Source organism: Cynocephalus volans, chromosome 2 (assembly GCF_027409185.1).
Source record: "Cynocephalus volans isolate mCynVol1 chromosome 2, mCynVol1.pri, whole genome shotgun sequence".
Classification (NCBI taxonomy): Eukaryota; Metazoa; Chordata; class Mammalia; order Dermoptera; family Cynocephalidae; genus Cynocephalus; species Cynocephalus volans.
In genome coordinates, this window is record NC_084461.1 from 41,145,332 (window position 1) to 41,163,429 (window position 18,098).

The 18,098-nt window shown below is 34.1% G+C and overlaps 1 protein-coding gene across 1 annotated transcript in view; it reads right to left on the reverse strand.

Annotated features, from left to right (window-relative positions):
* The window catches only part of HCN1 (hyperpolarization activated cyclic nucleotide gated potassium channel 1), a 389,568-nt gene that overhangs the window by 109,710 nt on the left and 261,760 nt on the right, over positions 1–18,098 (reverse strand). The window contains exon 4 of the mRNA XM_063087497.1: positions 2,090–2,308. Coding sequence (XP_062943567.1) covers positions 2,090–2,308 — 219 coding nt within the window. The remainder of the gene's footprint in view (positions 1–2,089; positions 2,309–18,098) is intronic.

Here is an 18,098-nt window from a genome sequence, read left to right on the forward strand (position 1 = left end):
CACGAAGGAAGGCTAGATACAGGCTCTTCACTGTTTTGGTGGAGGAGGCAGGGGAGTGCTGAGAGATGGTCTAAGAAAAGGATGCTAAGTGCTTCTCTGGAGAACAGATCTGAGACATCCAGAAGGACCAGCATTGCATCTTGGGTCTCGTCCAAGAGTGCCTCCTGGTGGAATAGGGAATCCTCAGCAGAAAGAGGCTGGAGATGAACTGTCAGATTCTTAAGGCCTCATAGGTGAATGAAGGAGGATTCAACAGGGCCCACTTAAGATTCCAAGAGAAGTGTCAGTTTTAATCATCTGTAAACCCACCCAGGGACACGGGCATAGAACATCTACCAGGCACATTAAAACTGCCTCTTCCCTTCCCTTTCTCCTCTCCTTCTGTCTTCCACCCTGATGAGAAGACAAACAGCAGTTGCTAGTAGTCTATATAAGAGTAAGAAGAGAGTTGATGGACCAAGATGTTCCTGATTAAATTGTTCCAAACATCAGAAAATGACAAAGGATCACCCCAGTATCCTTGCCCTCTAATATGCTTTTGTAAGATCAAGAACTTAATGACTTGAATTATGACAAATATTATAACATCTTTGCATATAAATATCTAGAATTCCATAGTTGAATAAATTGGGTTCCCAAGTTAAATTTGGCTTATATAGCAAGTCTAAATCATAAAAATGGAGAGATAAATTTATTTAATATGCAATATGATGCTAATCAATGCAATCTTGGAAATTCAAGATTTGTTTATTTCTTTTTAAGAAAATACATAGAAATGATGCAGACAAAATAGAGGTAGGAAAGGAGCATTTTTATTAAAAGCAGCTTACGAGAAACATCAAATATACCATGTTGTAGTGTTATCTTAAATCCCCACAAAATTAGCCCAAATTCCACTGAGTATATAATTTTCAGTCAAACTTACCATTGTATAAAGCCTTTTCTCCCTAACTAAGCTCTTTGTTCCTTCCAATTTAATTGGAGGCTTTATTTTTAAATGAACCTAAAGCAGTTTTGGTGGTTCATCTTTTCATTACTTCAGTAATAAAACACCAACTTGTTCACTGTAATAGTTGGTGGCAGTGTAATTACATTCAAGTGAAATAAAATATCTAGGTTTCCTCTCTCCTATTGTGTGGAAAACTTCTATAAATGAAGCAACAACTGAAACAATCTTTGGCTGTTTTGAAAATAATTGAGTCTAAGCTGTGATCGCTCACCTGGAGAAGTATTCTACAACCATTTTAACCATTACTTTCAGAAATGATCTTCGGCAAGGTGTAAGCTATATACTCTGTCATAATCAACAGAGCCCCACATTATACATTCTTTCTTCAGTTATGAAATATTCTTATTTATATGTCAGAAAGTTACTGACATTTGGTCAAGAATATTAGTACTTTCCAATTACTCAGTGGTTAGCCCCAGACAAAGTAATTCAGCATTTTAGAAAAGTAATGAATAAATCATTGAATATACTTACTTTCTCTCTCTCTTTTGAGAAAAGTTTAGAGCAGCAATCATTTTAATTACCACATTGAGTATAGGAATGCACCATAGCAACTGTTAATATGCATTTTTAAGACTGGAGGATGTGGTGACTTATCTAGATATAAGGGCAACATATGTTCAGCTAAGCGTATGGGTTATAATATAAATTATGATTATAGCATGAGGATAGGCACAGAGGGACATGTGCAATGGCTGCCTGTCCCCATTTAATCAACTAACATTTTTCTAACATATGCTAGAGAAGGGTTTATATTATAGATGTGAGATATATATATATATATATATATTGAAATATGATAGGTCATGAACCATGATAACATCTTATCTCAGCTTCATACATTTTGAAACATGTCGCTATTTTTTCCGTAGATGCAAAATAAGATTTACTGTTTAAAAACAAATAAAAGCTATTAGGAACATCTTGAAGAAACCTCAAAAAATCAAAACAGATAGTGTTTTCTTTAAATACTTTAGCTCATTCTATTTTTGATAGTTAGAGATAGTTTAGTTAACTTGAACACAATTAATTCAATTTACTAACTAGCTGGGTTGAAGATATTAGAGACAAACAAATTACCTTTTCTTGATATTGCCGCCTTGAAGAATCCAAAGACTGGATTAATGCCGTGGCATGGCCAACAAACATGGCGTAGCAGGTGGCCCCGACAATCATGCTCAGCATAGTGATCCAGAGGTCTGACATGCTGACCGGGGCCTGGGCTCCATACCCGATGCACAGCATGTGACTCATGGCTTTGAAGAGTGCGTATGAATACTGCTTTCCCCAAGAATCATTCTGGAACATGAGAGAAAAAGAAAATAGACTGAGTCATTAGGATAGCAGAATGAAAAGTGAGTATGACCTGTACACAGGAGCATTATAGAATAGTGAGTATAGGGGGAAAATCCTTATAATGGAGCATTTACACATCTACTTCTCACTAATTGCTCATCAAATGACTTGATGTTTTCCAAATCTTGCCTAGCATGACGAAATAGAAAAAGTCTACTGTTAATACATGCATTCTTAGTCAATTTTAAGTTTGCTGATTTGAAAACTAAAATTCCTTTTGAGACAATGGTGTCAGTATCACATAACAATGCCAAGAAAGAATGTTGATGGGCTCATTTTAAAGTTTCAAAGAAGTCTGGTCATTCCCTAGTAATATGTTTACAAGCTGAGAAATTCAGCAGATGGATGTGAAGCATATGAGCCTAAATACAGGGAGTTTTTTTATAAAAACCACTATGTTCAGATTTCAAAATCCATATTGATATGGTATTTGTGTGTTCTTTAATACTGTTATCTTTCTTAAATGAAAAATAAACTTATGTTGGAAATACAGGTCTGCTAAACATAATGGCTTCCTCGAAGTCCCCTCTCAAAGCAATGTATATTGGAATTCAAATGTCAGAATTGAAGATGGGTGAATCTTGTTGGCTTCTTATAAAATAATAAAATAAAATATAATGGGCTAAAGAAAACCTTGGCTAATGTTCTGAAGAAGAAGCTGACTTCTGACATTAGTTATTAGTTGTAACTTCTGATGTCATTTCAAGACTTTCTTCCAAGCTCAATTCTACAAAAATAAGCTGTTCAATGTATTTTACCTACCACCCTTTGATAAAATGTAAAAAAAAAAAATTAATAAATTTGTATCAAACTCCCTAACTCAGGGCTTATGTCAGAGCCACTGCAAAATGAAGATGTGAGGCTCCTTGTTCACAATGCAGGAAGAACAGTCCTGTTAAAGATAATGAAATGTAAGATTTTTCCTTTGAAAATATTTCATTACTTATAAAACTTAGTGATAATAATGATGGATGAGTAAAAATATAAACTTACAAATTATAATAATTAATATTTGGGGTCATAATTATATGTAATACAATAAATAATACTGTATTAATGTGATACCTTGATTGATAATAAAATTTTTCTGGCTTTTCTGTGAATATATTTCTTAGGTCATCGATATTTAGACAATTAGCAACTTCATTTTCAATGACAAACTGGAAAATGATATCAGTTGCTCTTGACTAATGCAAGATCACAAATAATGTTTGGTTTTTTTTAGTTTTGAGATTTTTCTGTTGATTCAACCATTACTGGAGCTACTAAGTGTATTTTATAGGCTGTGACAACATTGGGATAAATTTCTGATTATTTTAAAATATAAATTTTAGTACATCTGGAGCTGATGATTCTCCTGGAATAATTTTTCCATAAAGATTTAACTCTTCACCTTCATACAAATCAGTTCCATGTACCTCTGAATTTTATTTTCTAATTAAATTTTTAATTGTAGATTTACATGCAAGTTGTAAGAAATAATAGAGAAGATTCACTCTTCACTCAGTTTCCCCAAAAGTAACATCTTGTAGACTGTAATACAATGTCACAACCAGGAAATTTTTATTGACACAATCTACTGATCTCATTCCTATTTCACTAATGTCAATATAATAATTGATGTTTGTCTGTATGTGTATTTAGTTCTACACAATTTTATCACGTGTAGTTTTGTGTATTCATCTCCACAGTCAAGATACAGAACAATTTCATCACAAGAATCATTTACATAGCCTTTTATTGAGTTTAATGTTAAATGTAAATGTATGCATTGGTATTTTAATGTTCCTCTGACATTTCCTGTAACTTGTCAAGGTCGTGCAAGAAACCAAAAGTAGTTTCAAAGTTTGCATATCATTCAAAATGCCTAATTAAATATTCTATTGTTGTATTTTCAGTTATAAGGAAAATGAAATTTTAAAACTGACTTCCTTGTTAATAATTGGTTCATTTAAAACTTCAGATGAAAATTGTGCTATTTTCCATCAAATGTCATGCGTAAATTTAATTTCTATGCCTAAGTTTGTGGGCATTTGCATTGCAATGTTGCAGCAGTTTTCAAAACCGGACATCACAAGCCGCAAAGAATTCTAATAACTCTCTGAAGTGCTTATTGTGATGCCCACGCATACGCATTTATTTTGTAATAGTTTATTGACAAAGCTTACTATTTGAGTGCTACAGGTACCATCTTGGAATTTAGGCAAGAGATTTAATATCTGTGTACATACTGCAGGGATGGGCTCGTCAGACTGATGAGCAAGCTGGCTTCTCATCATGGGATCCACTCCTATCTCCCATGATCATCTCTGTCACTGCTGCTGCTTCTGCTGCTACTGGTGCCACGGCTTATCCAGGCCCAGTTCTGGTGTGGCCACATTGGGGACATATAGCATCAGACTGCTGAGTCATGCATATGACTGCTAGGCCAATCGCTTGGCATCTGTGCTTCCTGCTGTGCCAGCAGGCCTGAACCTGTGTGTGTACTGCTGCTACCCTGCAGCTCTGCTGCTCATGTTCATGATCTATTGTCCCAGTAGACTTCACTTACAAAGTTCAAAGACAAAATTATTAAGAATGTCAAGACAGTGGCAGCAGAGCATTAAACCAAGCACGGGGTCCTTCTGAGAGTGGGGTCCTGTGCAACTTCAAGGTCACATACCAGTGAAGCCATCCCTGCCTTTGTCATATTAACCCTTAAATTATAAGAAAATTTTAAAGTTATTTTTAAAAAATACATTAGATTCATTATTTGCTTGTAAAATAAAGTCATGCTGTCATATTAAATTATCCATATATATAAAATATATATGCATATACACACTCATGTATATTATTCGTATATTATATTTTACTGAGCAGATAGTATAATGAGCCTATGCACGAGTTTTTATTTGGGGGAATAAACAGATTCATTCTTTACATCTTTTTTGCATACACAAAAGTGTATAATTACTCTCAGGAATACATCTAAGGTTCCCAAAATTCTAGATGTTATATCAACAAGAAATGAAATATTCAATGAGTAAAGTAATGTGTCCTACAAAAATCTTGACTGTATGATATTTTAAATGATACATTTAAATTCCTGAAATTCAATTCAATAACATACTGACATACTCAAAATGGATTCATTACAAACCATAGTATAAAATAATCATAGGCTCTATTCCCTCTGATCCATTCAAACAAAAATTAAGCTTGATTCATTCTTCACTTCTCTTTTGTACTAGCAACTTCAAGTATTCACCTGCCATGTATTCCATCCTCAAAGCAATGATCTTAAGTCCCTGAATCTGCTCATAGATCAGGGCAGGGACCATGTCTCATTGATCATGTTCCAGAGTCTAAATTGCATGATTCAGTGACAACACTCAATGTTTTTATTATTGTTGAATGAAAGGATGAATAAATAAATTTTTACTATAATGTAAAATCTAATTCAAATTCCTTTCTTCAAACAAGGGCACAGAGAAGGTATGTTGTTAGGGAATCTTGATGTACTTAGATATAATGGAAATAGTTAAAAATTCCAGTGGTGTGTCCAGTGCATACTGCCCTTTAATCCTGTTGGCATTTTTTATTTCTTCACTTTTGAAGGGAGGCAAGATGTGGAATTGGAAAAGAAAGTTTACATCATTTCCCAAAGTAATGTAGCTAACAGTAGCCGAACTCTTTTTTGTAAGGATATTTGTTTATGGTTTTTTTGATTTATTTCCTTAAGCACTCAAAACACACAAACACACACACACACACACACACACACACACTCTCTTAAATGAGTTGAAATAAATACATATCACACATGCTTTATTATTTTTAAAAACCATGGACAATTTTTCTATTCTTTGTTTTTTCCATATCTCCCTCCCTTTCTCTCCACCTAACACTTCCTGAAAACCAGTATGGATCTCTCTGCACTTTTCTCATGTTATTACACACAGACACGCAGAAAGGGGTGGAGGGAGAGGGAAAGCGAGAGACAGACAGACAGACAGACAGAGATACACAGGTACTGGCTTTTTTTTTTTCCCTACAATAATATATCATATTACATATACTTTTTTGCATATCACTTTTATCACAGAAAAATCCCTCCAAATAATCCAGTGTTCATGCAACCATGTAATAGTCCATTGTTGATCATGCAATACTTAATTCATCCATTTGCCAAATGTTTTTCCAGTTTTTGCTGCTACAAACTATTTTGCAATAAAAAACGTTATCCATATATCCTTTATTTCTATCAAACAGATTCCCAGGATTGTGTTTGTTGGTTCAAAAAATAGTGTTTTCAATTTCGTTTTAAAATATACTGCCAGACTGATTCAAAAGGCAGTAACTTTTCCAAAACAATGTGTGAAAATACACTATCACTTTACCATACTGAGAACTAGTAACACATTGTTATTTTATTTGAATTTTCCTGATTAGGGAATTTGTGAAGGTGTTCATATATTTATTGACTAAGTGGACTTCCTCATCTCTGATGAAAATTTTATGTTTTCCTTATTAATTTTAATGCCTATTTGAAGGCTGAATGTCAACCCTTTTACTGATATGTGATCGCAGTGGATTGAATTACGTCTCCGCAAAACTCACTAAAATTTGTTATTTACCCACTGTGACTGTCGAGAGGGTAGGAAATCCTATTACGGTAATTGACAGGTGGGGCCTTGAAGAGGTGATTAGACTGTAGGACTGTGCTGTAGTGAATGGATTAAAAATGGTGGCCCTGGGTATGATTTGGAGGGCTTTAAAAAGAGAGTGAATGAGCAGGTTAGTCTCTCTCTCTGCTCCACCATTTTGCAATGTAATAACCTGCCATCACTGTCACCACCACCAAGGCCTTCACCAGCTATGTTCCCTGGACTTTGGACTTTCCAGCCTCAGAAACTGTAAGCAATAAATTTTGTTTTCTTTCTAAATTATCCAGTTCCAGGTATTTTGTAATAAGCAAGAGAAATGGACTAATTAAGTTATATAAATATTTATTCCTAATTTATTATTTAACTATTGACCTTTTAATGATATATCTTGCCATGCAAGCATTTTGATTATTTTATGTAGAAAAATAAATTTGTAATTTCCTTCAGATCTGCTGGATTTCCTATATTGATTAAGAAGATCCTTCCAAATTATTCACATGCCATATATGTTTTTGGAGATACGTTATTTTTATATTTGCCTATATTTACATGTTTTATCTAAATAATTTTTTTTTTTGTATATGGAAAAGTTCACAATTTCTTTATTTTAAAAAGATTGTCTCTTATGGTAGCACATAACATTTTTTTAAGTCAAAATATTTTAACATTTATTTGTACATATTTATAGGGTACAATAAGTTGTTTCAATACATGCATATACTGCACAATGACTCACTTAGGGTAGATAGAATAGTTTTGTACCCATTAATCCTCCACTTCTCTTCCTCTCCCCAAACCTCTACCTCTGATAGTCATTATTCTACTTTTAATTCTATGAGAACCACTTCTTTTTCCTCTTTTATTGAGATTCCACATATGAATGAAATATGCAGTGTTGGTCTTTTTGTGTTTGACTTACTTCACTCAAAATAATGATTTCCAGGTCCCTCCATGTTGTTGCAAATGATAGGATAAGGTTTTTTTTTTTTTTCATAGCCATTGTGTATATATACCACAGTGTTTTTATTCATTCATCCGATGATGGATATGTAGGTTGCTTCCATCTCTTGGCTATTGTCATGAGTGCCGTAATGAACATGGAGTGCAGGTGTCCTTTTGATGTTTTGATTTCATTTCCATTGGGTATATACCCAGCAGTGGGATAGCAGGGTTATAAAGTAGATCTATTTTTAGTTCTCTGAGGAAACTCCATACTGTTTGTTTTCCACAGTGGCTTTACCAATTTACACTATCACCAGCAATGTAGGAGAGTTCCTTTTTCTCTGCATCCTTGCCAGCATTTGTTTGTTTTTGGTTTTTTTTGTCTTGTTGATAACAGACATTCTAATTAAAGTGAGATATCTCATTGTGGTTTTAATTTGCATTTCCCTGATGATTAGTGATGTAGAACATTTTTTTTTTTCATTTGCCTGTTGGCCATTTGTATGTCTTCATTTGAGAAATGTCTGTTCAGGTCCTTTGCTCATTTTTTAATTGGGATATTTGTGGGGTTTTTTTGCTGTTGAGTTGTTTAAGTTCCTTATATATTCTACATATTAGCTCCTTGTCTGATGTATAGTTGGCAAATGCTTTCTCTCATTCTATAGGTTATCTTTTCACTTTATTGATAGTATACCATGATGTGCAAAAGCATTTTAATTTGACATAGTCCCATTTATGTACTTTTGCTTTAGTTGCCTGTACCTTTGTAGTATCACTCCAAAAAGTGCTGCCCACTCCCGTTTCGTGTAGCATTCCCCCTATGTTTTCTTGTAGTAGTTTCATAGTTTCAGGTCTTAAATTTAAATCTTTGGTCCATTTTGCGATGATTTTTGAGTATGGAATCTAGTTTCAACAGGGGTCTAGTCTATCTTCTGCATGTGCATATTCAATTTTCCCAGCACCATTTGTTGAAGAGGCTGTTCTTTCCCCATATATATATATATTTTGGCATCTTTGTCAAAAATCAGTTGGCTGTACATGTGTGTTTATTTCTGGGCTGTCTTTTCTATTCCATTGGTGAATTTGTCTGTTTTTATGCCAGTACCATGCTGTTTTGGTTACTATAGCTTGGTAGGATATTTTGAAGTCAGGAAGGGTGATGCTTCCAACTTTGCTCTTTTTGTTCAAGATTGCTTTAGCTATATGAGGTCTCTTATGATTCCATACAAATGTCAAGTTTTTTTTTTTTTCTATTTCTGTGAAGAATGTCATTGGCATTTTGATAGGGATTGCATTGAATGTGTAGATTGCTCTAGGTAATATGGATAATTTGATGATGTTAATTCTTCCAACCAGTGAACATGGTATATCTATCCATTTATTTATGCCCTCTTCAACTTTTTCCACCAGTGTTTTATAGTTTTCATTGTAGAGATCTTTCACTTTCTTGGTTAAATTTATACACTTCCTTTATTCTAAAAGGATTGTCTCTTATGTCAGCATATAACTTTTAATAAATCACCTGGTCACCACTGACATAAAAATACCTCCTTTACTATATATTTCTGTATATACATTGCTGTTTGGTTCCAGGCTCAATGTTTTGTTTCACTGATCTATTTAACTGTTTCTATGCTGATACCATATGGTTTTAATTACAGTAACTCCATAACATATTTTAATGTGTATATAAAACAAGGACCCTTTTCAATTCCAACAGGGTTTTAAAGTGTGTTCACTGTGTGAAGAAATTTGAGCAGGACCACGGGTTAAGCAGGTAAAAATCTGGATATATAGTGCTGGATGTGGGGTACACAGTGTATTTGGAAGAAAACTGTGGCTGAGAAAATTCACCATATCAGAATATATCCATATACTCTGAAGGGTTTCTCACAGATTGGCCAGTCTAAATTACGTAGAAGATCTATGAGAGAATGGAAACATAGTGATGGCCAGAGTCTGAGGAGTCAGAACATTCTCAGTATAAAGGGGAAGCCACTGAAAGTTTTTGAGTAGAGAATGATATGATCTGAACTGTGCTTTAGGAAGATTGATCAGGCAAAATTGTAATGAGCTGGTTTTTAACCAAGGATGACTTTTACCACCCAGGGGACATGTGGCAACATCTGGAGACCTTTTCCATTTTTGTAACTGGAGGAGTTGCTATTAACATCTAGTAGGAGACCAGTGATGCTGTTACATGCCCTACAATTCACAGGACAGCCCCCTGCCCCCAACCACAACAAAGAATTATCTGGCCTCAAATGTCAGCAGTGGTGAGGTTGAGAAATCCTGATGTAACAGATGGATGTAACAATAACTAGATACAGAAGTCAGTTTAAGCACTACAAGTTTAAGGGTGATGAAAGGAGAACTTACATAGTAAAACATAAGGTATAAAACAACAACATCAGATAGTTTTGAGGAGATAATATCTATAGAATTTAGCATGTTAGATTTTTATAAAGTGGTAAAAGAAAAAGGTAAGTAGAATAATTCAGGGGTTTATGGAAAATTCAGAAAGATTTGTGAAATATAGGTTTTTCTTACAGGGAAGAGTGTTGAGATATAAGGATCTTCTCTCATTCTGTAAGATTGGCATTGCTATCTTTGGACAATGAATTTTGTCTGCCCACATTATTTATATGCACAATGGCTCAGTGAACCATCCCAGTGGAATGTGAGCATTTAGGTGGCAGCATGTGATTCTAAGACTGGTGCTGAAAGAATTAGAAGTAGAGGAATGGAATTTTATACCATTACCTTTATCTGTTATCCATCTTAACCTCCTACTGCACAATCTCCAGCCACCATTATAGTACCAGCAAAAATAACTCAAGGAGGAAAATTAGATTGGCTGTGATAAAACACACACATCGAGTTATCCTGAAAACAGTGTGATGATAACAAACACCACACATGGTTCTAAAATGCATCAAACTTAAATAAGTTTGGCTTAAAGTTGCCTCCATACCTATTTTAAGCTTGACCTAAAGGTTTCTCTCTACATAGTGAAATGTAACACAACTTGATAGGTAAACAGACCATGCAACCTAGCATGGAAGTATATTCTTGTAACAAATACCTGAGTCTCAGCCAATCATGTGAGACAAGCTTCAGCCAATCACAAGCTGCCAGCTGATCACACCATGCCCAAATAAGGCCACTTCCAAGCTATAACCAATCAGGTGGTTTTATTTTCACTTTTTCTCTGGCTATAAATACAACCTGCACATGTGGTGAGGTGGGGCATTCTGAACCATCTTCAGAATGCTGCTGCGTTATTTCTTGCTCAAATAAACTTTGTTAAATTTAACTGCTCTCAGGTTTTCTTTGACAGCTGTTTAAAGCACCAATTATTATATTAAACTGCTTTTGTCATGACAATCATTCTTATCATCACTTGACAAATAATCACATTGAAGCACAGAACATAAATGACTCATTTAAGGTTGAAAGTTTGTAAGTGGAAGATTCACTGTTTTGAATTGAAGCAGTCTGGCTCTGGAGGCCACACTATTAACTGCTACAGCATAAGGCTTTAGTTTTCATAAGCCCACTATGTTTATAATTTCAGACAAAATATTAAGGGTGAAAGACTGATCCACCTGAATCTCAGATTCAAGCCCTTATTCAATGGTAGTACATTAAAATAAGCCAAAGAGGAGGCTAAAAGAAAGAAAAGCTATGACCTGGGGCTTCCCGAAAATCCAGGAATATTTGTAATCACAATATGGCTTATTTCTTGTGTTACATGATCATCTTTTAAAAATTACTCCATTACATTTTAGTCTACATCAGTAATTATAATATAAATGGAAGACTATATACTGAAAGTGCTTTACCATATGTTCCACATATTCCCAATTTACTTATAATCTAAATCCTATTGACAATAAACAAATCAGTTATTTGTGAACTCTGTTTTAATTGGGGTTTATCTTGTTTTAGGTAATGATTTACCAACAAATTGCTCCTTATGTTATTCAGTGTTTATTCATTTAATTAACGACTTCGCTGAAGCATCATTGAAAATAATTCTTTTTCTGGGAAAAGATATTGAGGGAAATTGACAGGAACATATATAATTAAACTTGTTTATTCCATCTGAGAACTTTTATGTAGAAATAATGCATTTTGAGCTTTCTCTAGGTTTAACTGAAAATACTCCTAGGCATTTGTTTTGACACCCTATGTATATTTGTATATTGTTAATTAATGTGGGGAATGTCAAATTGAATACTATTTGCAAAAAAAAAGGAGTATTTATTCTAGTGTCCTAAACCTCCTAATACATGACATTCAAATTCATGTTAAGCCACTTAGTAAACTACCATTGGAACAAAAGTTCTCTAATCTGTCATTTTTCACCTGAACTGAAATTTGGTTAATTTAGAGGGCCAAAATATTTGATTGTTGAATACTTGAATTAATTCTTCTTTATCATGTGCAAGCAAATATGAGTATGAATATGTTAAGTAGGTAAGACTGTTGCCAAATTTGAAATATAGGACTCAGAGACTCAGAAGTATACACATCAACTGCTAAAATATTGAAAAATTAGGAGGCTAACAAAATAGTGGAACTAGAAAGCCAGGTAGAGGCAGAATTCAGCAGAGCTAGGCTAGCAAATATATTTTATATATGTTTATATATAAATATTAATAAATATATTTTATACATATGCCTACATATATGCATAAATATAAAGGTGCCATGGAATAAATTAGCAAACACTGAGCACCTACTCCTAGCAAGTACTATTACATTATTTCATTGCTCTTTTTAACAGTCTTGAAATCTAACCTGATATTGTTATGATAAGTAGGAAATCCAAAGCTCAGAAAAATTAAGAAACTTTCTCAAGGTCACACATTTGACCTTTCTATTGTAGCTCGCAAAGCTGGAATTCAATCCCAGATATGTCTGAACCACAGTATAATCTCCGTCCATTCTAATACCATAGCCATTTATTTCACGATCATTTATATGAGTAAAAGTCATAATAATTATTATGTAGGATTTTCAAGTATTTTAAGAACATGACCACAGCACAGAAATTTTTTTTAAATATATATTTCATCTCAACCAGCATAAAGGAACCTCTAATATACCTTATGGGAATTTAGAGGGAAATTTTCTAAGGTTTTCATCAGAAAAAACCTCTGAGAGAAAATTCCCTGGAGATTTTGAGGTCACTCAACATAGTCTGGCCATACAATCTTACCTCACTTTCATATTTCCCTACTGGTCAAGAACTCTTTTTTCCACCTATCCCAATCCCGGACTCAAGCAACCTATCCTATTATCTAATGGGAAAAGTCTTCTGGAAGGACATTCTTGCCTGAGGCTCAATCCTCCAGAATCTGGAAGGTGCAGATGGCACAAGAAACAGGTTCAATCTGAAACACTAATCAACACTGTGTCCTTTTGCTCATCACCTGGACAAAGTAAAATAAGCACTGATGTCATATTTCCTAAGGGCTAATATTTAATGTGTATGTTTAAATTAATTTTATTTAAATTAAAATTCAGGGAATTTTCTTTCAGAGGTTTTTTTTCTGATGAAAACCTTAGAAAATTTTCCTCTAAATTGCCAAGCACCTTTACACTGATGATTCCCAAATCATCTCTTTTGATGGAATTCACTAATTGCTTAACTCTGCTTATTCAAGTTTTGAGCACATTGGGCGTGTTAAAAACTACTAAAACCAAAGTGAAATTGAAGTGAAAACAAAGAATAACAATCCTTTTTGCTAGGCTCAAATTTCTGCTCTTTATAGCGAGAGTAGCCACCTGATACACAAAAGAAGCAGAAGCAGTAAGAATGCCTTTTTAGCATATGTGTAGTCCTTGGATGTTTATTGTCAATTATTAGATCACAAAATTTATTAAACATGCATTTTTTTTATACAAACGTTTGTGTTATAAAGGAGTAAGACGCTAGGTTTTCTTTCTAGGTAATTTCCATATTTATCAATTTATATTATAGATGGTGCAATGTAGAAAATATGTGAACTTTGTATGAGGATTAAATGAAAGACTTTATATAAAAAGCTGACACATAAAGAGGTTGGATATAAAAAGGCTAATAAATGATACACTTTTTGTTTTCTATCTAAAATAGGCATGCAAATGAGGGGTAAATTTATTAATGGTACGTCTGTGTGTTTTAATTTTTAAAAAACATGTTTATAGCACTTTCTGGTATCAGGTACAATTCTAATCTTTTTAGAAATATATAAATCATAAAGAATTTATTAATATCTAATGTTCAGAGATAAGCATAACTAAAATACAGAAAAAATTGAACCATAGAGAAAAGAAATGTGTACACTGAGAAGAAATTTACTTAGTAATTGTTTATTTATGTTGAGGTTAAGAAGACCTTTTCTAATATCTCAAAATTGTGCTCTCACTATTACAGATTGTGAAACTTGACCTTAGTAATGGTATAATTTGCTCTTAACACTTAACATATCCATCTAAATTTGGTGGTGTGATGCAAACTTCTCTACTTTTTCTACCTAGATTTTCTACTAGACTGAGCTTCCCACTACCAGAGGTAAAGAGGGACAGTGAAATAAAATAAAATATCGATCCATTAAACTTTTTTATAGTAGACTGACTTTTATTCATAGATTCATAAAAAGTTAAATTTATAAGGTATCTGGGCAAAAATTTATCTTTTTTATGAGCAATCTGAAATTCAGAATCTGCATGGTTATAAGATGAAAATAAATAAATGCATAAATAAATGAGCAGACAAATAAACAATAAATATTATATTCGGACTACTCAACTTTAATTTAATCTAATATGCAAAGAACAGTACATCTTACAATAATGGAAAATATTAAGTTACTTACCCTGGGTCTCACTGGTTTATTTAAGAATTGAAAACAAACAAACAAAAAATACAAACTCATATCTCTACATGCTTGCAATATTATTTTCAGTATATTTGCATAATCATAATAATGACCATAATGCCACCACTAATAAACACAGAATATAATTTATAGAGAGATCTCTTATGATAATAATCTTACTAGACTTGGTGATTATCACAACAACCTTATGGTAGCTAGAAGAGCCTTCATTATCTTAATTTTACTGATGAGGATAAAGTTCAGAGTTTCATTAACTTACTGTGTCCTCATGGTATGTAGCAGCATCTCTCTACTGGATCTCTGGCCTGCTGATTGCAGATATGGTACACTTTAAGCTGTGCCTTAATAATTGCTATCCTGTACTCTTCTAATATATGGATACTTAAGAGGAAAAGTCAACCATGGTCTGGTTAAACCATCTCCATTCTAAAAATGACAGTGCAATTCAAATTATTATTACAATATACTTGGGTATGATAATAAGGATACCCACTAGGTTCTGTATTGCCTGACATTGCCACAGAGTTATCTAATTCAGGCAAATACGCTCTTATGAGGTCAGTAGCTGAACAAATTTTATAGAAAATCATTCCTCTATGCTAAAGTTATTTCAATCATAAGTTTAAAAGATGAATGGCATCTTTTAACACGCCCAATGTGCTCAAAACTTGAATAAGCAGAGTTAAGCAATGGCATCAGGTAAAATTATTGCATTACTTCAGAAAAATACTTTTAAAAGTCATCTTTTTATTTACAGGTAAGTAATAATTACACAAATCAGCAGCAACGCATGTTACTTAATTCTAAAGGCATGAACATAAATTTCATGCAAACAAATAAAGCCTTCAATTGCAAGTAATGATAGAACTTGGTTTATTGATTAGGCAATCTAATAAAATAAGCGCAGGAAAACCTCTGCTGTGTAAGGCTGTAGAAAAAGGCAGAAAGTATTGCGCACTTACAGTTATTTTTAGAAGCCTAACTCCCAACTTAAAGCTCTTATCCGGTGATGCGTATTCAGTGTATTCTTAGTATGTAAGGCTTCTGTGTCAGAGTCACCTCTCTGAGAGAATATTCTGCTTTGTGTTCTAAATCTACATAAGCCTCATACAAATGTAAGTTTTATAATTTGTGGACTCCCTGGTGTCATGTAAAACTTCACAAGAAATTCAGACAGCAAATAGTACTTAAGAGAGGCAAAACACAACCTCTTAGATCAGCAGAATCAAGCCAGATACTCTTTTACTTGTATTTAGAAAGGTTAAATTCCTAGAGTCTCAGTTATCTTTGATAAATGAATGTGCCACTCACATTACATTTGAGTCTCTGTGTGTATGTGAGTCTGTGTTGAAAAGAGAGAGAGAGATGTTTTTTCAAGGCCTAGGTTATGTTCTCTCAGCCATATCCCTGAATTCAGGTATATACTGATTTGGAAATCTGTAGCAAACAAGCACAGAAAGAAGAGTATTTGAAACAATCTTTTATTTTCTCTTATTTTGTTTGTTTGGGTTTTTGTTTTTTAACTTCTGGCTTTTGATTCTATCACCTTACAAGATGAGGAAAATGGTGATTCAAGCATAATTCCTATATCTGATGAACTTCCTTAAATTCTCTAAAATCAGAACAAAAATACGTGGCCAAATATTTCATATTCAACATGGCATTAATGAAGAAAGTAATGTGAAGCAGCTTTCCATTGAATTTCAGTAGATTCCATTTGAAATCATGTTAATGAGGATATTCTAACGATTTATTTTATGGCCCTGGAGAAAAAAAACTAAAGCTACTTTACTTTTAAGAAAGGAGCAGTTTTTACTGCATTTCTGCATAATAAAAAAAAAAAATAGACAAATGCAACCTAACTAGTACTATAATTCACTTATGAGGTATCAGTTTTCAGAAATGGAGAAGAAATGGGAAAGATAAACAATGGACCCAGAAATCGAGCATCCCTAAATCCTTCAGTAGAATTCTTATTTGCTTTCAATTCTGATATTACCTAATGCCAACACCTCCCATAATTTTGACCACCTTGGGTGTGAGGCATAATAATTGGCATTTTTTAAAGGGGGAGCACCACTTTGTGCAATTCTTGTAGAAGACTGAACTAAAATCTCAATCAGGCAGAATGCCGACTTTGCCACAAATTGGCAGACTAGTCTTAAGAAACATACCCAGACATGTCATAAATGTGTCTTGCCTTCCCTTCTTCCCACGTGGAAGGAAACAACACCATGGCTTACTGGCAAAGCTAGAAAACACCTTAATAATTAACAGCATGCATTTCTCAGTCAACAGGGACTGCTCAGGAAAAGAAGTAAACATTCAAAGCTTAATGATTTCTCTTGTGCTTCAACTTCTATGACTCATACCAGTTTTTTCCAAGCTAGTTCTAAAATGATTTATCTGCTCCAATGAGTCAATAGTTTTTCATCTTCACATTTCTTTAGGCACTAGTGTCACAGGTTAACAAAATCATCTGTATGTATTCTGGTGTGGGTATATGTGTATGTTCACCACAGGCTGTAGCATAGTGGTATCTCTTATGTACAATCAATGTGCTATTCTGGTACCACTGTGTGCTCAGGTTCTGTGAGCAGTGCAGCCTGAAGCAGCAGTAAGTCTCAGGGATACAACGGCAATCACACTGCAGATGAGGTCTGGGAGGGAAATACCCAGTTACCCAACCAGGCCATCAAAACAAAGAATGGCCTGCTCAAAAATCTCTCCCATATCTTCTTCTAAGAGATTTGAAATTAGCTCTGAGTCTCTCTCTTTTAGATTAGAGAGTAAAGTCAATGAAACTATCTCTGAAAGACCTCTATTTAAATGCCTTTGCATTGCCTTTCAGTCAGTATCCAAATATCCTCATGCCATGGCCTGGGTATCCATGGCATGCCCCAACAGGGTTCAAAGTTGACTCACAAGAGGCTGGAAGTGGGTGAGCACAGGTTAACACAGGATGAGGAGAGCATGAGAAGCAACCCAAGACAAATTCTTTCGGGAAAGACAAGGATCGAGTGCCATAAAACTGGAAGCAAAGACAGAGATAGGACCTTCCAAATGAAAGGAAATAGAGTTGAAGTCAATGTGTATCAAATACATAAGATGGCAAAGATTGCTGTTGTTTTTGGATGTCTTTGGCTTGCCTTTGTCTACCACTGGAAATACAGTGCATGGTTAAAATGAAGAATGATTCAAAGGGTTTTTTTTCCCCTCTATTTTATTATGGTGAAGTGACATGCTAGA